A 23,139-nucleotide genomic window follows, 5' to 3' on the forward strand; every position below is an offset into this window, starting at 1 on the left:
GGACTAACTAATTTTTATTAGAGGTATACAGCCGTTTTACTTTAATTAGTAGTTAGTAACAGAGTGCTGTTACCTAGACCTTCTAGCGTCCAGTTAAGAATTAGCTAAAAGTGGGTTTGCTTGAGTTCAACGAAGACTACAGCTTTAAATTAAATCCTTTACAAGCATATATTTATAAAAACCAACTCACCTTCATAATCCAAATACTCTTAGCACCGATCAACAACCCATGTCTAGCACAAATAGCCTGCGGTGTAATTTCAGCTATAAACACAATTGCCAACGTAGATCCAATCACAGCGACCAGCCCAGAGGTCAAGTCATCAAGAATGACCGTGAAAGTGCTGTTGACAGCGACATTACTGAGAAGAATTGTACATAGGAGGTAGTTTCCATGAGCTCTTACAGGCATGATAGCTCGAGCATACTTTCTTTCTTTCTCCGTACCAGTGTTTGCAATAATCTTCAGTTCTGTTCTATCCAAGGCCATCAGACCCAAGTTAAGACCAGAGAATAGAGAAGCCAACATAAGAAGGATGACGATAAGGATTAAAGAAGCCCAAAGAGGTAGAAGTTTGTTATGTGTGGCCAGCATTTTCCATTTTTCAGGGCCCTGGTGGAGGAAATGGTCCTTTTCGGAGTTTTTGGCGCAAATGTAGAATCTGTAGTCGTCTAGTGGTGGGGGGGCGAGGAGGTAGAAGAGGGCTGAGTCTGATTCCGCGTAGGATACCTGGAATGTATAAGTTGTATGTTAATAGATGTATGAAGAAGGACAACGCGCCTATAGGTACCTGGTCTTATAAACATACTATCACCATATAACTATATATGAGGTCCAAGTTCAACAACCACATAACGAATGGTTTTACTTTGATTATTTTTCCGACCCAAATATCGACCAATAGAATTGCACCATTCGACGTCACGTGGTACAACCTACATGGTATTATACTGATAATTTTTTTTGAATATTTTCTCTGGTCGTTGCTATGTCAAACTGACAGGTTGTGGCCGACATTTGGGACGGAAAAATAATCCCCCGAATACCACACGAGCTTCAAAATTCTCTGGCATTTCCCTCAAGGTTCTGCAACAAATAAAGTCGTCAAGTTTTCCAGGAAAAATCACTCGCGCTTCGCGCTCGTGATTTTTTAACCTGAAAAACTTGACTCCTTCATTTGTTTGCAACGAACCTATCGGGAAATACCCGATAATTTTGAAGCTCTTGTGGTATTATAAGTGAAAATTTGACGCGAAAATTCATAATATGCCATGGTTTTATGTTATGAACACTGAAGTTCATGTGGTCGCTGATTTTGGCCTAATTGCGCGCCAGTTTGACGACTGATTATAGTTTGGTTATTGTTATAGTTAGAGCAATCCACCCTCAGTTTATTTATAGAAAAAGATAGATGCCCAGCTGAGTTACATCAATAAAGTTAATCGTTACAGCTCGCCATTTGACATTACATGAACAACAAAAATAGTAATTATTATTATTGAAATGACATCCCGACCGCTAAAAATGGCGAGACGCGATAACGACCGCTTTGGTAAATCGAATAATTTCGTTATCACCCAGCTGTGAAAACAAGTTATTTCGTTTTATCAGGAGTACGTAAATAGATCGGGAATCGAACCCAAAAAAATAGGGGACTGGTCTATGCAGCCTAAAATTAAAATTAAATTAATTAAAGCTGTTCCGAATATTAGTCTTTACAAGGCGTGTAACCATATTTTGGTTTTCGCGATGAATCGAGAAATTCTGCAAAAAAAATGCTGGACATACATACATACATTCATATATGACCTTCCTAGGACACAGCATTACAATCAATTTGCAAAAAAAATAAAAAACGCTCACCTTATACTCCCCATTCAACAAATGATCGCAAGTATCACCATACTGCGCCGGAGTATGAGTAAACGCAATAATCGTATCATTTGTAAAGCCATCTCCGAACAGCCTCAAATAAAAGTGTGTCTCCCGAAGCACACTGGTGATTAACTCATCAACGATCTTAGGTTCCTTATCCGACTCTTCAACGCGAAGACCCATGAGTTTGATAGGTCCTGAAGGTTGGGAGATCTTTGGGCCTAGGCTTGTGTCTGTACTGTTCTGCTCTGGTACAGCATCCTGGACTGCTGGGACTTCAGGAGTCATGGTGGTTTCTGGAGCTGCGTCTGCCTGGCGACGGTATCGTGCCAAGGTTGGACTGCTAGGGTATGAATAGGACTGTATGACGAGACTGGAGAAATCATCATCATCGAGATCATTTTCGATGGGGCTGAAACAAAAGAAAGGTTGTGTTTAGTTTTTTCTTGTAGTTATTTTTCTAATCACATGGCGAGATTTCGTCAAAACCGTCAAACTAAAAAATATACGCATTGGCGTTGGCACATAGGTTGTAATTCGCGAACATTTTAGAAATGTTAGACTATCATTTGAACATCTTTGGCAGTCGTTAAGGGTCGTCAGAAGCTGCACTTTACAGGGTTGAAATAAGATAGACAGTCCTAAGGATAGACGCTCCATGTCGCACACTGGTACTCGACAGCATCCAGTTAGACTGAAAGCCGACTCCCTTATTTGGTAAGAGGCTGATAAATGAGCGAAAGGGACCATCCTTCTTGTACTAACTAAAATCTACCCCGTCCCTTCTGAAGCCCTTTTTATATCTTTGGTAAGTCTTTTAAACAATCCTGCAGCCCTAACAGGCTGTATAGTCGACCTTAACATTGCTTTTTAACCTTGGTCTAGCAATATTCGTGAGGAAAACTAATTTGCAGTTCCATAGATTTAAATATTAACAATATTGATTCGTGTTTGTCAGTAATGAAGGAATAGTGCAATCCTGGTACCACTATGAAATGCACAATTATTGTTAAGTTGTTTCTGAGTCCGTTTCTGGGTTATGTTATGGAAAATACAAGCTATAACTTTCAATTATTTTTCGTCAGTTTTTTTTTATGAATTTTAGATATTTCGTTTTAGCGAAAGACTAAAAGGGAAACCTTTTTTTGTTTGTGTGTACCTAAAAGGCTCCGAAACGAACTAATTGAAAAAATCTTTCCCAGTTGGGAAGCTATACAAGTAACATAGGCTACATATTGATAACTTTGAATATCTCAAAGACCAGTTATATTTGCTTCTCCTTAAATAAACGCACCCAACCATCATTAGATTTTCAAATTAAGATCCATACTTGCCCTGACTTTTCTAATACCAACTGCACTTGTCTAAAAATTAACAAAGTCAGTAACATCAAATACCTCGGAGTAATAGTTGACCAAAAACTTTCATGGCATCCTCACTTGGAACTTTTAATGGGCAGAGTTAGGAAACTAATGTGGACCTTCAAATCTCTTCGTCATGTGGCAACGAAGGATCTTATCCAACAAGTATACATCTCGTTAGCCCAATCTATACTAATTTACTGTCTACCAATATGGGGCGGCGCAACCAAAGTCAAGTTTTTAGAACTAGAAAGGGCCCAGAGAGCACTGCTGAAGCTCATGCTATTCAAGCCCCTAAGATTCCCTACTGTTAACTTATACACAACCACTGACCTTTTGTCTGTAAGAAAGCTATATGTCCTTCAAACCGCTCTGAAAAAACACAAATCTCTCCCCTTCAGCCCTTCTACTATTCAAACTAGAAGGAAAAAGAAGGTTGCTCCGGAACCCACAGTCAATACTACATTTGCCACAAGACAATACTCTAAACTGTCATCTCGCATCTACAATATTCTAGACAAAGAACTACATGTATATCACCTGACTTACCACGACTGCAAAAAGACACTCTCTGAATGGTTGAAAACTAAAAGTTACGAAGAAATCGAATCTATGTTACACACTATAGGATAACTCGTAAGAACCACATCACTCTCACTCCTAGCCACACACACACACACGCACACAAACACACAAACACGCACACACACACACACACACGCACACTTACACCCACACACATACACTCATATAACTTGTGTGCACTCCCTCCTGTTTTATTTTGTTTATATCCCCATTGTCTTATCTTTTAATTTTAGTCGTATCTTATTTCACATCTTTATGTACTTAGCTACTGTAAACTGGAAGAGCGAATCAACCTAATACAAGCATAAATTTGCTTAAAAGGTGATTCCAAGTGTCGTATAGTGTAATATGTATAAGTTGATGAAATAAACATTTTTATTTATTATTTATTTTTATTATATTATCCCGGTACGGGCAGTGTTTACGGGTGAAACCGCGGTAAAACAGCTAGTTAAGTAATAAAAGAGTCAACGCCATCCTCTCAAAATACTAGGTTATCCAATTGACACGAAAAGTTAAGGAAAACAATGTATAAATACACACATATAAGTATAGATACACACTATGTATTGTATGTACAATCGAACATAGTGATTCATACAAATATAATCAATGTCAAGTTGCTGTTACACGAGCGGACAGAATAAATGGGCCAGTGGAGAAAATGGTGTAATATTTTTGTTTTTACCCTACTGTAAAGAAGAATTAAGCTTCACCGTGTCTTTATTAAAATACATAACGAGAACCGTTTAGTAAAAAAAACAACTGAATAAAGATTTTTTTTATTCAAGAAATAATTATTCATATCACGTTCGGAGCATTTACAGCACAAACAAAACAGAAAAATCATTTTTATTGTGTATCCTTTGTATTGATATGTTAACAAAACAAAGTACAAAGCCGCAAATAGCAATAAAATTACCTACTTACATTAAATACATAAAGCCATTTTCCTTATAACGATGACGTCACAAATAGTTAATCGGTAAGTATCGAATCAAATAGGTTTTATTAGCAATAAATTATAGCCCCGCGACGCGTATTATGAGAATTAGGTGACCCAATATATCATGGTTTATTGGAGTTTATTATGATTGTAACCTTCAGATCCATTATTGAGTGTAAGCTTTATTTTTAGGGCAAGTATGAAGCTGTAAATTAGGCTGAAAGCTCTTAGGGACTATTACATACTTTATAAATCTGCAGAGAAGGCTACAGGCTAGTTTTTAGCAAGGCGTGGGAAGTTCAAATGGGATGCGAGAGAAAACGCAGGAAACAGCTAGCAAAATAATATACCTAAATGGACCTAATTTCCTTTTTCGAAAACCATAAAATAGATGGGGCATAATGGACGGTCTTAGCGATCAGCAATATCTTCCCAGACATACCATTGAGACACACATTGTTTGGACTGCGGAAACCTAGCGTTTGTTTTAGCCGATTTCCGAAAAACGAAAAGGATTTTACATAAAGTAGCTTTTCCTTTTTGCACAAAACCTGTTAAGATTACTCGCGTCCTTTTTCAAAAACACACAAATAACTATTACTACTTTAGTCAATTTGTTAACATTTTCAAGAGCCTTACCAAAATTGAACCCTTCAACGTCAACTCTACAAATCTTTTTGTAGAGCTAATATTTCTCGTGGCGTCAATATTTCTGCCTCACAGTGTACGTTCGGACGAACTGCTATCAGTACTAATGAGGTCACGCGCCCATGTTTGTGTGTTTTGTACTCGAAACATATGAATTCAGTTGTGTTAACGAATTGGTAGAAATGTATGTGTAGAGAGATGTATTGTTTGTAGAGCGGCTTTTGTAGTTTACTAGGTTCCTAAGAGAGTTTTAGATAACGGCTATCCGTATAAAGATAGATATATAATTTATTAGCTACATACATTTTTACATTTGTGACTTTTAGATTAATTAAAATAATGTACAAGTTTTGTGCAGAAAACAGCTGTTAGTTCCTAAGGAATATCGTGGTTTGTACTCAAAGTCAAATCATTTATTTCATTTAGGCCTTTACAAGCACTTATGAACGTCTAAAATATAACTAAGTTTGATTCTAGTTGCCCATTCCAAAAGTAGCTTCCTATGGAGAAGAACGGGCAAGAAACTCCAGGGTTACTCTTTTTAAAACTATTATGGTATTACAGCCTGACAGAAACTGTCAACTGCACCCAGAAACGGTTCGGACATAACTAATAGGGCAGATTACAATACCTACAAACCGACTGACATATTCATAGAGGCAGAATTACTGCGCTCAGTGAGCGAAGACGAGATTTGCACAACGGAATTTAGCCGATGTAGAGCCGGCCCATTCCCCTGACCAAATACCATCTTAATAATTTCAGCAATTTGCTTCAAAGCGTGACGGACTTTAGATCTTAAATACGGTATTCAGTAAAGATTCAAAATTATTAACACAAAGATCTTTCTCTAGTCCATTGTGTAGTCTTATCTTAAAGTATTGGAAGTGCAAATAAATATAATACTTTAAAATCCGTGCTATGTAAACATTGTGACAGACAGCTCAAATGGATAGACGGAGCGAGATAACTTTGACATTTTGTTATTTTTACTGCGAACTAAAAACAACCACGGTATTGCTTTTAACAAAAATCATTTGAACATCTTTGGCAATGGTTAACAGGTAGTCTGAGTGAATCTGAGAACCAGTCTTGCCGGGTAACTAAGCTGTGGATTGCAGATAGGTATTCAGCTAGAATGCAAGCAGATTCTAACATAGTTGGGTAAAGGCTAGACAGGTTGTTGAAAGAAATACATACACACACAGTTTAAGTAGATGAGAGGGAAGATCTTGAACATGAAAGTGGATAAATTTAGAAAAATGGCACGAGAGAAGACTCGAAGAAATGGATGAACTATGTGAAAGGCAACATGACATATGTGTGAAGACAGACAGAGACATATGGAAGGAGACAGCTACGAGAAATGGGACGAGCGAAGACACGGTAAATAAACATTGTGAAAGACGATATAGCTTGTAAGACAGAGAAGTATGGTAGATCCCAAATAAATTGGTATAAAGTTTAATGGTATATTAGGGAGAACGATGAGTGGAAGTACATAGAACTGCATATATGTGGCTAACAAGATCATACATCACACAATCTACTACATTATCAACATTATTTGAAGCTTCACTACGATGCCAAATATCTTCATATCTGCACACTTTGAAGTACTGAACAATAATGTGCATCTGGTTTTCATCACAGCTTGTGGTAACGCTTTATGAGGCACGCTTTTACCCAGCTGCATCCGGTTAGACTGGACGCCGACCACAACATAGTTGGCAAAGGGTAGGTAGATGAGCTTAGAGCCCTGGTGCATTTAACTACCGGTGCTATATGTAAAATTATTCTAATGTAGATAGCTCATTCACCGAGGAAGGCTAATTTTTGTGTGGGAAAGCGAAGTAGTTTCTATGAGACGTAGGCGAATGCGCAATTTCCTTCAAAACACAGAAAAGAGGAAAAAATCTTTCCACTGATGGGCTTACGACCTCATCATCATCATCATCATCATCTCAGCCATAGGACGTCCACTGCTGAACATAGGCCTCCCCCTTTGATCTCCACAGATACCTGTTGGAAGCGACCTGCATCCAGCGTCTTCCGGCGACCTTTATAAGGTCGTCTGTCCACCTCGTTGGTGGACGTCCTACGCTGCGCTTGCTAGGCTTACGACCTACTACTAAGTATATCAGTCTAGAAGTCGCTAACTCTAAGCTAAGTTATTTAGAATCGAATTGAAATATTTATTGGTCCAGAAAATAAATCTGCAGAAAGTAAATAAGTATTTTTCTCTATTCTACAAAATAATTGTTGTTCTTTCTAAATTGAGAATTTTGTAGCGCCTACCTAATCCATTGCATCTAAATATTTTTAAGCCTTGTCAGCTTGTTTTAAATATGTTTGTAAACACATCAATAACAGTTAAAACACGCAAATAATTTCATTTCTTAAATAAATCAGCAATTAATAACCAAATATTATGTAAACTGTCGCTTTCATTAGGAATCTCGTCTAAACATTATCATTTGGCAGACATCTTGCTACTTAAAATTCAACTGTGAGTAGGTCATAAGTTTTATAAATAGATAGGTCACTAAATTACACTTGTAGGCAGTAAACATAGCATAGCGATTAGGCAAATGTGTTGTATTGTGATAAGTGTACATTCTTCCGCGTAATTAATAACTTAATACTTCGGAGATTTTTGACCCAATTTTTTTAGCACGCAAGTGTAAGTTTGGTACCTTTTTTTGTGCAGTTAGGAAATCTTTAAATTCCCACTCAGTCTGTGGGTGAAACGAAAGGCAGATTAGACTTTTACTGACTAAAACCTACTATGTTCCTTCTGGAGCTCTTTGAGCACCAGGGCCGCGGTAACTCGCGCGAACATTCCCGCAACTATGGCTTTCCGGGTACCCATGAAAACATAACATACTACGGATTTCCAAAACCCATCCATCCAATGCTTTCCGTTTTGAGATTGGACATGATTTATACGGAGCTAACGACAAAATCCAATCTCTAATCGTTAAAAAGATATGTTATAGAATTCCACCGTAAGTAATTTTCCCCATAATTCCTAACCAACAGTTTTAGACAACTGGCGTAGTTCCAAGAGTAGAAGTCACGCCTAAAGTGTTAGATATAATTAAACGTCGGTCTGACGAGCAGTGAGAGTGTGAAACACACCTGGTGGAGTAATTATAGGGATTGCCGATCTGGTACCATGTGGTTAAAAGTTGGCTTAAAACATTCATTATTTGTTTGTTTATACAGACTTTAAAATACGCTAGATAGAAAGGTAACATGCAGTTTACAGAGGTATAATACATATTACAATCCAAACTACATGTACTTAAAAAATTTCCAAAATGTATGACTAGCGATAAAATATTATATCTCAGGATGTACGAGTAATATAATTACATTATATCCCATAGTCAAAAACCGGCTTTAGACGGTATTATATTAAGTAATTTGCCTCACAGTTCCTTACCAACAGTTTTAGACAACTGGCGTAGTTCCAAGAGTGGAAGTCACGCCTAAAGTGTTAGATATAATTAAACGTCGCTCTGAGAGGCAGTGCCAGTGTGAACCACACCTGGTGGGGTAATTATAGGAGTGACGATCAGGTACCATGTGGTTAAAAGTTGGCCTAAAACATAACACTTAAAAGATTCATTATTCTCAATTAATTTGTTTTACAGACTTGAAAATACGCTAGAAAGGTAACATACATATTACAACCCAAACTATAAATATTTTTTCAAAATGTATGACGAACGATAAAATATTATATCTCAGGATGTACGAGTAATATAATTACATTTTATCCCATAGTCAAAAACCGGCTTTAGACGGTATTATATTAAGTAATTTGCCCCATAATTCCTGACCAACAGTTTTAGACAACTGGCGTAGTTCCAAGAGTGGAAGTCACGCCTAAAGTGTTAGATATAATTAAACGTCGCTCTGACGAGCAGTGAGAGTGTGAACCACACCTGGTGGGGTTACGATCAGGTACCATGTGGTTAAAAGAAGTTAAAATATTATACCACTAAAAAAGTCTCATTTTTCATGTAATTTGTTCAAAATATTAAAAGGTTATGTAGACAACAAGAAAGGTCTGGTTTCACGGTAGTCCCCAATATTCTATCCTTAGTTGTGCTTACTAAAGATAGGAATTTGTCATTACTTATATTTAGGTAATGATAAAATTCTATCTCTAGTAAGCGAATCAAAAGATAGATAGAATATTGGGAACGGCCGGTAATCGTGTGACCACTGTTTGTCTGACGGCCTCTGACATCAACCCAGTAAGTTTTACCCCTGCTTAACTTGCCGTAGCCGAAAATCGGCTTAGACGTATACATATTATATTAAGTAATTTGCCCCATAATTCCTAACAAACAGTTTTAGACAACTGGCTATGTTCCAAGAGTGGAAGTCACGCCTAAAGTGTTAGATATAATTAAACGTCGCTTTGACGAGCAGTGAGAGTGTGAACCACACCTGGTGGGGTAATTATAGGGGTTACGATCAGGTACCATGTGGTTAAAAGAAGTTAAAATATTCTACCACTAAAAAAGTCTCATTTTTTATGTAATTTGTTCAAAATATTAAAAGGTTATGTAGATAACAAGAAAGGTCTGGTTTCACGGTAGTCCCTAATTCTTTATTCTATGCCAATATTCTATCCGTAGTTGTGCTTCACAAAGATTTGACATTACTTATATTTAGGTAATGATAAAATTCTAGCTCAAGTAAGCGAATCAAAAGATAGATAGAATATTGGGAACGGCCGTTAATCGTGTGAACACTGTTCTTCTGACTGCCTCTGACATCAGCCCAGTAAGTTTTACCCCTGCTTACTTGCCGTGGCCGAAAATCGGCTTAGACGTATCTTATTTTTAAGTAATTTGTCCCTTAGAGCCTAACCAACAGTTTTAGACAACTGGCTAGGTTCCAAGAGTGGAAGTCACGCCTAAAGTGTTAGATATAATTAAACGTCGCTTTGACGAGGCAGTGAGAGTGTGAAACACACCTGGCCGAGTAATTATAGGGATTGAAGATCAGACATCATGTGGTTAAAAGAAGTTAAAATATTATACCACTAAAAAAGTCTAATTTTTTATGTAATTTGTTCAAAATATTAAAAGGTTATGTAGATAACAAGAAAGGTCTGGTTTCACGGTAGTCCCTAATTCTTTATTCTATGCCAATATTCTATCCGTAGTTGTGCTTCACAAAGATTTGACATTACTTATATTTAGGTAATGATAGAATTCTATCTCTAGTAAGCGAATCAAAAGATAGATAGAATATTGGGAACGGCCGGTAATCGTGTGAACACTGTTCGTCTGACGGCCTCTGACATGAGCCCAGTAAGTTTTACCCATGCTTTACTTGCCACTTGCCGTGGCCGAAAATCGGCTTAGACGTATATTATATTATACTAAGTAATTTGTCCCTTAGGGCCTTACCAACAGTTTTAGACAACTGGCGTCGTTCCAATAGTGGAAGTCACGCCTAAAGTGTTAGATATAATTAAACGTCGCTCTGACGAGCAGTGAGAGTGTGAACCACACCTGGTGGGGTAATTATAGGGATTGCCGATCAGGTAACATGTGGATAAAAGTTCGCTGTAATTATAATTGTTGTGAATAGTTATAAGATTTATATACCACTAAAAAAGTCTAATTTTTCATGTAATTTGTTCAAAATATTCAAAGGTTATGTAGACAACAAGAAAGGTCTGGTTTCACGGTAGTTTCCAATATTCTATCCGTAGTTGTGCTTCACAAAGATTTGACATTACTTATATTTAGGTAATGATAAAATTCTATATCTTTACTAGAATCAAAAGATAGATAGAATATTGGGAACGGCCGGTAATCGTGTGACCACTGTTCGTCTGACGACTACCTCTGACATGAGCCCAGTAAGTTTTACCCATGCTTTACTTGCCGTGGCCGAAAATCGGCGACCGAAAGACGTATATTATATTAAGTAGTTTGCCCTATAGTTCCTAACCAACAGTTTTAGACAACTGGCGTGGTTCCAAGAGTGGAAGTCACGCCTAAAGTGTTAGATATAATTAAACGTCGCTTTGAGAGGCAGTGAGAGTGTGAACCACACCTGGTGGGGTAATTATAGGGTTTGAAGATATGTTTAAACTGGCTTTAAAATATGATGAAAAGGTTATGCAGTTTACAAGATATTTTTTTCGTGAGAAAGTGGTTTAATCATTGAAATAGGGTTTTCATCCAACCTTTGTCAAGTAATTTACAATTTGAAGAATATAAATTAAATTATTTAATTGTAATAGACGGCTCTGTTGCTGGGAAGTTTGTTCTTCACCACTTCTTCTTCCCAGTCATAACTACTCATAACACTAGGAAGTGGTGAAAGGACGTTTTGGGGGTGTTGTCCTTTTGTAAAGACGTGAAAAAGTGCTAAAAACTAGCCTTCGACTCTAACTTTCGATAAACGTTTTTGACTTTGACATCACCGTTTCTTCTTCCCAACCATCATCCCAGGCGAACCACCATTCATCTTCACAATGATTTACGAGCCAAAATAAACTATCGGGCGACTAAAAGTTTGCAGTGTGCGCGTTGTCTTAGGGTTATATTTCAAAATCTAAACTCCCTTTTAATCAATCCAAAACAATAAAATAGGTAAGTACTAGATAAGTAGATAACTAATTTATTCCCCACCAAACCCAAGTTTCAATTAATTACCTAAATACTAAATACTACGAAAACAGCATTCATAAAAGCACTCATTCTTAATTAAATATCCATTCTTCCATCGCGTGACCATAGACAAAAAGCCTTGGCGTTAAATTCGACAATATGGCCGCCCTTTAGGGAGTAGCTTCCATGCAGAACGATTTATTATAATATTATCTATGCTAATATAGAGTATGGTTTTTGGTAATACTTTATTTAATGGGCCTCGGAGGAAAAATTATGGGTTTACTATGATTTAGGAGTAATTGATGTGTTCGTGGGTAAGTAATAAATAATAATTATTGAGATTGAAGAAATGTTTATTTTCCTCTCCTGAGGGACGTAAGTGAGAAGACCGGGAGGAACCTATTTCAGACTTGTAGACTTCAGTTTCTGTAAGTCCTTCTAACGCAGTCGGTTAAAACTTGCCTAAAGTGACAGAATTCATGAAAGTTCTTTTACCGACTTCAGAAAAGGAGGTTATATTACACCTGTATGTATGTATGTGCGCGATTATCTCACGTTTGCCTGAACCGATTTTGATGCGGTACTCAGCATAGTTATTATTGAAGTCTGTATTATTTTTTGTAAAAGTTTATATTAAGTAAATATCCGCATTGACTTCGACCGCGAAAAAAAATGCGTGAAAATTACATCACATAGTATCAAAAATGTATGCAAATCCTAATCGCACTATATTTTAGAAGCAACGATAAGATAATATCTTTTAGTTATCAGTGTCAGACAAACTGTTAAACATTATAACAGCTATGTCATTGCTTTATTTCAAAATGTTTACATTCGTTCGTGGTCGCCACTAGAGTATTTTTCAGCCCCATAGGCCATCTGTTCTGCAAGCTATGTGCCCTGCTCATTGCCACTCAGCTTTGCAATTCTTAAGGCTATGTGGATGACTTTGGTTCTTCTCTCGAACTGAGGAAATTCCAAGCATAGACCTCTCATTGCTCTTCGAGTAACTTTGGGCTTAGGAAGCCTGCCGGGGTTGCGGGATTGTTCGAAAGAATTACCTCAGCTCTTGTACACAAAGGGCTTAAGAGCATGATGGGTTTTAGTCAGTAAGAGTCTGACAGTCCCTCACGCTGTAACTCACAGCAGGGAGGGGTCATTTTATGATTCCATAAAAAAATGATTCCTTTTGAGGCCCATAGTTATCGACCATGTCTTTGTGCCGTATGTCATCAATATATTTGATCACCACGATTTTATAGGAACCGAGCATTATTTTCCGAAATCTTATGACACTATGGCTACTCCAACAGCAATTTTCTCACAGTGCCGTTTAAAATGCTCATAAAACTGAAACGGCATACGAAGGCCAGTTGATCTGTAAATGTCTCGGGCAATTATCACCTGAAGTTTTACTTACAAAGCCAAGGTTAATATATTTTTGTTACGAAAACTACGAGTTTAAGGCACATCAAGTATTTGTGTTAACGTGAAATATACTTGAGAATAGTAAATAAGGGTCAGTTATACCTCTAAAATGTGCTTCCCGATTTGTGGGAAAGTCTGTACTCAGCAGTGGGATGATAAAAAGGCTCATGATGATGGCAATTGGCAATGCGACGGACACATTCCTTTCTGGTCAACTCGCTCTAGCAAACAGTAATAAGTTGAGTGTAAAAACTCTGAAACGTCCAAGAAATTGCAGACTTTGTGCACGAATACATCTTGGTGGTGGACACATAACAATGCAAATAAATTAATGTGAAAAATGTTGTGGTGCAATATCACCAGAATTATTATGGAGTCAAGAAAATACTATCTCTAGTTAGCTACGACTGCGACTAAAATAAATTCTCAAGACAATAGCCATGAGACTCTTATTCTGCTAAAATGTAGACACAACTAGCTATTGTCGATCTTTCTACAACAAACTAGACAAAAGTCACATCTGTTAGAAAGTTCCAGAATTTTCCAGTGAAACAAATTAACTACACCATCTGGTAGCGGATTGAGGTCAGGGTATTTGCGAATACTCGATTTGGGAAGCAGTTGCTTTTGTACAGATATATTTAATTTGGAGCAGTTTTATTCGGTACCAATCCTGAATTTGTGTTAAAAGCGTATGCTCTTTCATAGAAGTCATGCGGTTTAATCACGATCCATGGTGAAATTCGCCTCTTGGAATTTCCCAACTTCATCTTAGGAAGCACATGTTAGGTAGACGAATCGACAGAAAGTGATTATCGGCACATTTAGACACCCGCAACATCAGAGGCAAGTGCAAGTGCATTGCCGGCAAAAACCCAGTTTTTGGTTTGTTATGCTTTCTGGTGAAAACATACAGGTTCAACTAGTTATGGAGATATATATTTTAGCCTAATTCTTCAATTACTTCCCAAATGCGCGCGAAACAGCGAATCTGGGTCGCCACTCGCCAAAAAGTAGATTTTAATGCCCACGGTAACAGGGATGAGATCAAATAGGCAGTTACTCTATGTGGCACACTGGTGCTCAGCTGCATCCCTTTAAGAATGGAAGCTGACCCCAACATCGTTTAGGAAAATGCTAGACGCAGAGGAACATCAAGACTATTCCAAACTTTCTTCCTACCCGAAAGTAAAGAGTCTAGAAACCATTATAATAGAACAAACACTAAGTAATATGATGTCACCCACCGCTCCCCTTTCTTGCCAATCAAATAGGTTTATTTGCGTGAGGAACCCTGACCCGAATACTGGCTGCGTCTACTGGATACTACTGGAATTTTCTTTGTAAAAATACTAGTCGCAAATTACTTATCAAATAATTATTATTCTGCTTTGAATTTTTTATATGGAGGTATAGAATCTTACCTAGGGGTATTGGGTTGCCAGGGTAAGTGGATTGAGGAGCTCACAAAGGCAGGTGCTCCTTGTAAAACACTGGTACTCAGCTGCGTCCGGTTAGACTAGAAGCCGACCCCAACATAGTTGGGAAAAGGCTAAGCAGATGATGATGACACGAGAGGTGTATGTCTGTTTTACATGGCCCAATGACATCATACTTGAATGTATAGATGTTGGTTTGATTGTAAAATGGTTAGGCGGAACCTGATTTTATTTGCTAGAAGTAGAGGATCCTGTAGAAATCGGGTGTAGAGTTTAGGTCAGTTACTGAAAGCAAAAAAATCTAATGTTGTATTTCCTCTACACCATAAACTATACAGATATGTAATAAGTGTGTCAGAAAAATAATATTTACACGCAAAAACCATATGAATAACGTAAATACATCTGGCCACATCCCACGCAGGCATTAATCCTAAATATGCGATCGTCTACATTTTACACATGGTAGACGCATGCTCGAGGTTTTTAAAATCGAAAGAAAAATATCGCTTACAAAAAACGCTAAAACCAAGTGTGAGTTGCACCATTTAACTACAACGATAACCAAACCATAACCAGGTGTAAATTTGCCGCCTATAGGTCAAATCGGTTATTTGGAAGTAAAATTGTGCAAAAGTATGAATTGGGATGAATGGAGACAGAGAAGACCGAAGAAAAGATGGTTGGATTGTATGAAAATGATATGAATAAGTACCTAAGAGTGAACGTTAACCTATGCAACTGGCAAAGAGGAATGGAGCACAAAACATATTGCGCCGACCATAAATAAAATTACGAACAGGACATTAATGAGAAATTACAAAAAATACTAGAGGTATATTAAAATCTGCGACTCATTATATCAACCAAGCGTCTAAGAGAACAATAAAACATAATTTCGCATTCATAAACACGTTCAAAGTTTACGATGTCATAAATTTTCCCGCCAATTCGGCCATCTTGAATTTTTACGTCAGTTGTACGGCTATGGCGCTCGGCGTTCAGCCAAGATTGCGTAAGGAGGTTTTATTTTTAAGTGCTTGGTAACTGATGGCTTAATTCTGGAAGCAGTTAGTTATACGGCATTAGGAGATTTTGATTTATTGAGAGTAATTTTTTAAATGTTTTAATTTGGAATTTTATTGTATCGTTAGCTAAAGAGCATTTCTAAGTTGACAGTTGACTGCTTCGTGAGCCAAGAGGTCATGAAGACAAAAAAAATACAGATCTAAGCCATTTCTTAAATGCAGTGTCAAAATTTTCATTTCAATTATCAACTCTTCTCATGAATAACAGAAACCGTCACTTCCTGGGTTTCAGAATTAATTCTACTAAGGAGTACCTTCCGCCAGCGATTTTGCCAACGGCCCGTAGGAACAAATTTTTGCAACCGGAAAAAAAATATAGCCTATAAATCTTCTTCGATAAATAAGCTATCTAACTCTCTAATATTTCCTAAGATTAGCAAGTTCAAGCAAAGAAACGAACTCTTCAGCTGTATGATTGTATTTTTGCAAGGATATCATCATCATCAGCCTAGACTTGTTCCCAAGTATGTCGGAGTCGGCTTTAGTAAGGATATATCATATGTATGTAGTTATGCAGTATACCTATAGTATGTGCCTTAAATAGCAACTGCGCAAACGCAAGTGCTGGCCATTTCTCATTTACAATTTGGCGTATAACTGTAAATCTAGCGGGATTTCAATTTGAATGTGTTTAAAATTCTGCACACTTAACTAGCAAGTATTGTACCACATAACTGAGGTTTTTGAGCTAGTCTTTACTTCTATAAGTAACTAGCCGTTTTCCCGGGGTTTCACCCGTGTCCCGTGGGAACGAAAGCATATACCCGGATAACATATAGCCTATGTTACTCGGCAAGAGTGTAGCTTTCTAACAATTGAAGAATTTTCAAATCGGTTCAGTGGTTTCGGAGCCTTTAGAGTACAAACATACAAAAAAGTGCTTCCTCTCTATTATATTAGTTAGTATTGAACTGATTTGAAAATCCTTTCAACATTGGCAAGCTAGTCTATCCCCGAGTAACATCTATAGGCTATATTTTATCCCGATGCGGGAAACCGCGGCAAGTAACCAATAAATATTTTCAATTATATGTAGTAAGTGCGGTCACTATTATGAGGAAAATTTATTTTAGTGTTATGTGTAATTTTAAAGGATAATTTTAGAAGTTTTACAAGCTATGATTAATTCAGTTTTATTAATTTTATAACAAAACATGACGAGGAAAATCTGTGACCTCTATATTTATTCAACGTGATTTTGTTCAGCAGTTTACAGTGGGTAAACAAATATACCTACAGAGTCATACTCATCTATGCTAACATTATAAAGAGGAACACTTTGTATTTTTAGTGACATTTTATTAAAAGCTAAGTTTTAAATAAAATAAGTCATACTGTGACTGCTTATCTAGTTATGCATCGGAGAGCACGTAAATGCTGTGCCTGATCTCTCTCCGGTCGTGTCCCATCGCGCTATGTGAGTGAAGGAATAGTGAGTGCACCTGTGTCTGCGAAAATGTGCGTGCACTATAATATGTCCTGCGCAGTTGGCTAATCTCCTTACATGAGAACAACCGCCATAGCCGATATTCGGCTAGGAGGACATCATTATAATCTAGTTATGGGCCTACTCAAATGGAGTATAGGCCTAACGGGAATCCCTCGCCTTTTTCCTCTCCATATAAATAATATTGCTCAATAAAATTCACAGTACTTACTGATTACTTCAGAAATATATGAGTCAGATATAATATGTACCAGTGAATGACAACCATCTTATCTGCTTCGGCTTTTCCCAACTATGTTGGAGTCGGCTTCCAGTCTAACCGCTTGCAGCTGAGTACCAGTGTGCCACAAGGAGCGACTGCCAAACACAAATATTGCTCAATAAAATAAAATTCACAGCACTGATTACTACAGAAATGTATGACTCAGATATAACAGTAAAAGATAATTTTGTCATATTATCATCTCCTGTTTGAGTTTGCGTGATCTCAGAGTAATTTGCTTAACACCGACTTTATATGGCAAGAGCTCTGCTAAAATTGCTAAATGGCTGAGACTGGATAGAAATCTACAAATACTATGTAACATTATAAAGAGGTGATGTCCTCCTATCCGATTATCGGCTATGGCGGCTGTTTTCATGCTAAGAGATTAGCCAACTGCGCAGGACATATAAAAGTGCACAAGCATTTGCTTGGACACAGGTGCACTCACTATCCCTTCACTCTCATAGTCCGCTGGGACAGCAATCCGACACCACCAGAGAGAGATCACAAACAGGACCGACATTAACGTGCTCATGGATGTGATGGTATAGGGGGTAATAATAGGGCATAACAGGGGGTAATCTCTAGAAGAGCTTATGGCAGTTGGGCAGTCATAACGGATCCTTAGATGGCAGAAAGCCTAGCAACCAGACTTGCTCAGGCAACTAGGTGAGTATAGAAGAGGTCAGACAGATAATTTGGTCTATGTAGCACACTGGTATTCTGCTGCATCTAATTAACATTCATTTAAATAAACTACATAGATCATTTCATAAGTTACCGTGAAATAGACAAAGTGTCAGCGCTTATGCATTTTAAAGTAAATATTCAGCATTTTAACAAAATAATGAATCAGAAGTATAAATAAAAGTGACTATATTCTGCATACAAAGTCGGTAGAAAGTTTTTTGTCACCCGCGTCATTTAAGAGGAAATAACTCCCACGGTAATAATGCTATTAACTGTATGATTCATATCTTTCAACTGTTTACGTAGAAGTTAATTATATTATCTACGTTATACGCGATTGAAAATTACTTTGTAAATTATGTACTTAAATTCAAATGCAGAATGGATCTGCAACATCAAAAGATATATTATAGAAATTGAAAGATTACATTTGGGGGACCTTTTGGATAAGTCTTGTAAGTCCTACTAATAATAAGTATTATGAACATGAATATTTATATGGATGTTTGGTTCTTTTTCACGTACATACTGGATGGATTTTGATAAAACTATCCAGTGATGTAGTAGTGGCTAGTATACCTATATCAGAACAACTCATACCTAGGCCACTTTTATACATGTGCCGGAAATAGATTGTACGGGACTCGGGTGAACCCTCGGGTGGAAGCTAGTATTATATAGGTAGAATTCCTCAATTTAACGATCTAACCTAGAAAGAATTTCGAATTGGTCCCGTAATACTTGAGATTAGCGCGTTCAAACTGTAAATTCGGTCACTATTCCTAGCCCAAACAGCATGGAACCCGTTGCACTTCTCTTATAAAACTATTAATAATTGAGCTGATTGAAGCCACCACATGATACAATTGAGTACAATGTTCTAGCTTCATCAAAACAATGACGTCATCGGCTGCATATTTTGGCAACGCCTACAATACGAGGGCGAGATAAAAGGTTGAACTATTGTAGATAAGAAATTGTAGTTTATGAAAATATTGTTTTTGTTGCAATTAGAGTAAGCGCCTGTTGGTATCCAAAGATGCAATGTTTACAAGTAGAGTAAGCTCCTGTATTAAATATGCAAAAATGTTTTTTTGCATATTTAATAGAGGATGCAGATGCAGAGCCTATTCGTGTCAAACCAGCAAACAATTAAATTATTATATGACATCTATTTGTGATAGGACTAGTAAGAATGTAAAAAAATAAAACATTTGAGACGACTCTAGCAGTCGATGGCAAAATAAACACAGTAAACAGACATGCAGACACAGACTTCAGAGCCAAGTGAAAAGTTTTATTTTGTCCCTTTCAGTGTTTTGTGAAATCGGTTCCTTTTTCCTGTTAAGTCTTTATGGTTCTGTACCCATAGAAAACATACGTCATAAATGTGTATATTTAGCTGTCTATCACGATTCAAAATACAGCCTGGTGACGGACGGGCAAACAGACAAGTTCTCACCGTTAACAAATCCATTCAGTTGCTATCGGCTATTACCCTATAACGGGAACGTTATATCATTTAACAGAAGCGGATCATGACTAATTTATTTACAATACTCACATATGGGGCAAATGTTGAGAATAAGAACTTTCTGACTCATCTATGTAGATGATTGGTTCTGAAACTTCTAACTATTCCCAGGAAATGCCAGTTTCTGTTTTTGAACTTTGGTTTTCTGAAGTTAAACCTTTGACTCTTTGCGCATTTGTTCCTACTGATATTGTCGCCTTGCTTGTCCAGAGATGCTCTAATATTGACGATGCAATAATTAAAAAATGTATTACAGAAACAGTACGGTTTTTATCCGGATGCGCTAAATAAGTTTTCCGATCTAAGTTATGCTCAATACCTTCACGATGGCCAACATTTTATCAAATATCCTAACACATTTTTGTATTAAGTAACTATAAAACTTTTTATTTCAGACTACATGACAATAACACCCACCCTATTCAAAAATACCAAAATCTGAAATTTTGAAAGTAAGCGACCGAAATAACGATCAAAATTGGAGAAAGCCGATACACGAACAGTTTAGCGTTAATAACAAACGTTAATGTACATTCGGGCGCAAAAATATTTACACTTTCAATAAAAAAATTACGTTGTTTTCTAAAGTTGTATGAGATAACTAAATACGTACCCTGTTTTTTCATAACGGGTGATAGCTCGATATCTACCTGAAACGCTAATTTCATAGTCTATAAGCTTTTTGAAAGACGAAAGCTTGGCGCGCTCGCTCCGCCCTATAAAAAGCAAAAAATTACTTTTAACACTACGTAAACTAAATTTTGACGTGTCGGGGGACCGCTTTTTACCTTCATAAATACTTACATAAATCAAATGATACCTACTTAATTACAACATTCGTTTAAAAAAAATACGTATCTAAAGTACTGAATTAGCGCGGTCCCCCGACACGACAAAATTTAGTTTACGTAGTGTTAAAAGTTATTTTTTCCTTTTTATAGGGTTTAGCGTTTTTAACCTTTTGTCATAATTATTGCGTACTTTTTTTGGGTCGGGGGTTTTTTTAATGTCATAATTATTGCGTACTTTTTTTGGGTCGGGGGTTTTTTTAAATTTATAATTTAATTTTATTTCATGCTTTTTAAAGGAGCTCCTTAATTTTTCCTTCTTTCATTTAATTCATTTTATCTTAAGATGGGGTCACTATATGCGATCTCGGCCAAAGGAAGCTGTTTAACAATCCTCATGACAAACTGGCTCTGGAAGAATTGCACAGATTGAGAAACAATAAAGATTAACCTTTGGACATTCTAGATTTTCAGCAAAAATATAAATCGGTTTACTTATCCGTTTCATTCCGGCATTCCAGGGTTTCATCCGCCACATCCCATTTCCAGCATCAGGTTCTCGTCAATCAGAAACATGAAGAGAACTCGTCAAGACAAATTCAACGAGCCCAAACTCGATGGGTTTACTAAAAGGCAGTTCAGGGTTACGTCTCCTACCTTCGTGCCCTAACAGCAGACCGGCTCAGTGGTTCCAAAAGACATTAGTGTTTCAAATTTCAGATCCCACATATATTTGCAAGTAAACTGAGCGTGTAACATTCCTATCACATCTAGCAAACGAGCTGATGACCTTGAAGACCTGAACCGATTTCCACCAAACATAGCTAAGAACACTCCCGACTGACATACCTTTTAAACAAAAAAAACCGCATTACAATCGGATCATCCGTTTAGGAGCTACGATGCCACATACACACACACACACACACACACACACAGACACGTCAAACTTATAACACCCCGTCGTTTTTGCGTCGGGGGTTAAAAAAGGTGGCATACGACTATATTGTTGCCATTAAAATAGTACCATTCTTCATTTTCAAATGTCTTACTACTTTTTCTTTTAACTGTACAATGAAAGTGAAAACCGAAAATTACGATTACGTAACACAAAAAAATTGGCATAACCGAGTGTCCCACATCACGCTCATGACGCTATGACGTGCGATTGCTACGTCAAGCGACGTTCTCTTGGCAACTGGTGCCAATAACTTCAGCTATTAATATTATGTGGCTCATATTTAGGTTTATAGGAGACTTAATGATTTGAAGTATGTGTACCGTTAAAAAGTAAAAGGATCTATGGAGTTAGATAAAATACCGAATCTTCTTATTCTGTCATTGAACATCGTTGGCAGTTGTTACGGGTAGTCAGATCAGAAGCCAGTAAGGCTTGCCGGGGTAACTGGCTTCTGACTAACCGTAACAACTGCCAAGGATGTTAAATGACAGCCGGGACCTACAGTTTAACGTGCCCTCCGAAACATACTACAGCGTGTATGGAGATAAAAAGAGTGGACTGTATTTCACTGTTGCATTTCATAAGTTACCATGCAAAAATAATTTCGAAGATATATTTTTTTTACATTGAAGATCCTCCAAGCCAGATAGTTTGCTCATTCAAAAACACTTTCGCAAACAAAACTGTCAGCTATGACATAGCATAAAGGCATGCGTTACATAGTCTGTTGCACACAGCACGTGAATCGTCTAGACAGATGATGACTATATACTCAGACGCGTCTCAGTCTGCGTGGGAATTGAGTCTGACTTCACTTGTCTGAGTTTCAGTCTAGGCTTCAGACTTTACATATTACAAAGTATGAGGAGTAATTAAGTGTATCTTGCTTTGCTCGACTGAGTCAGTCGGTCTTAGGGAAGGAATCATATCTGACAAAACATGTGTCGTGTATCCCACAGTCAAACAGTTACAGTTTTGTGGGACATTGTAATTAGTTCTTAAGTTTTGCTCTGTATTTTTCCAATAAATAAATAAATAATTATCGGTCGCGTAACACCAAAACAGACAAATATATGATACAACATTCAATCTTTTACACCTAACCGATGATGCGTTAGTGCGTCGATCATACATTTACGATATGCTCGACGTATTTTCCAACCTTCCCTTAGTGATTGCAATTGGGACTACCATCCTACGTTTTGATTTCCTGTAGGGTCGAAATAATTTCGTGGATTTTAGAAACTTTCACAACGCAGCCCGGATTCTTCAAGTTCTTTAGTGTCACACTTCCGTGCCTGGGTCACTGAGATGGTCTGTATCAATCGCTGTTACAGTACCACGTCAGAGGCCACCAGGATTTTTATTAGCCCTACGACACTGCCTATAACTAAATGAGTTACAAATAGCATTACAATGATCTGCCCACT

At 37.4% G+C, this 23,139-nt stretch overlaps 1 protein-coding gene across 1 annotated transcript in view; it reads right to left on the reverse strand.

Moving 5' to 3' along the window:
• LOC110383477 (unextended protein) overlaps positions 1 to 23,139 on the reverse strand; it is a 48,220-nt gene that overhangs the window by 13,529 nt on the left and 11,552 nt on the right. Inside the window, exons 2-3 of the mRNA XM_064043149.1 lie at positions 1,865 to 2,288; positions 191 to 730 (exon numbers count right to left, since the gene is read on the reverse strand). Of these exons, the coding sequence (XP_063899219.1) occupies positions 191 to 730; positions 1,865 to 2,288 (964 nt within the window). The remainder of the gene's footprint in view (positions 1 to 190; positions 731 to 1,864; positions 2,289 to 23,139) is intronic.

This window comes from Helicoverpa armigera, chromosome 30, assembly GCF_030705265.1.
Source record: "Helicoverpa armigera isolate CAAS_96S chromosome 30, ASM3070526v1, whole genome shotgun sequence".
Lineage (NCBI taxonomy): Eukaryota > Metazoa > Arthropoda > Insecta > Lepidoptera > Noctuidae > Helicoverpa > Helicoverpa armigera.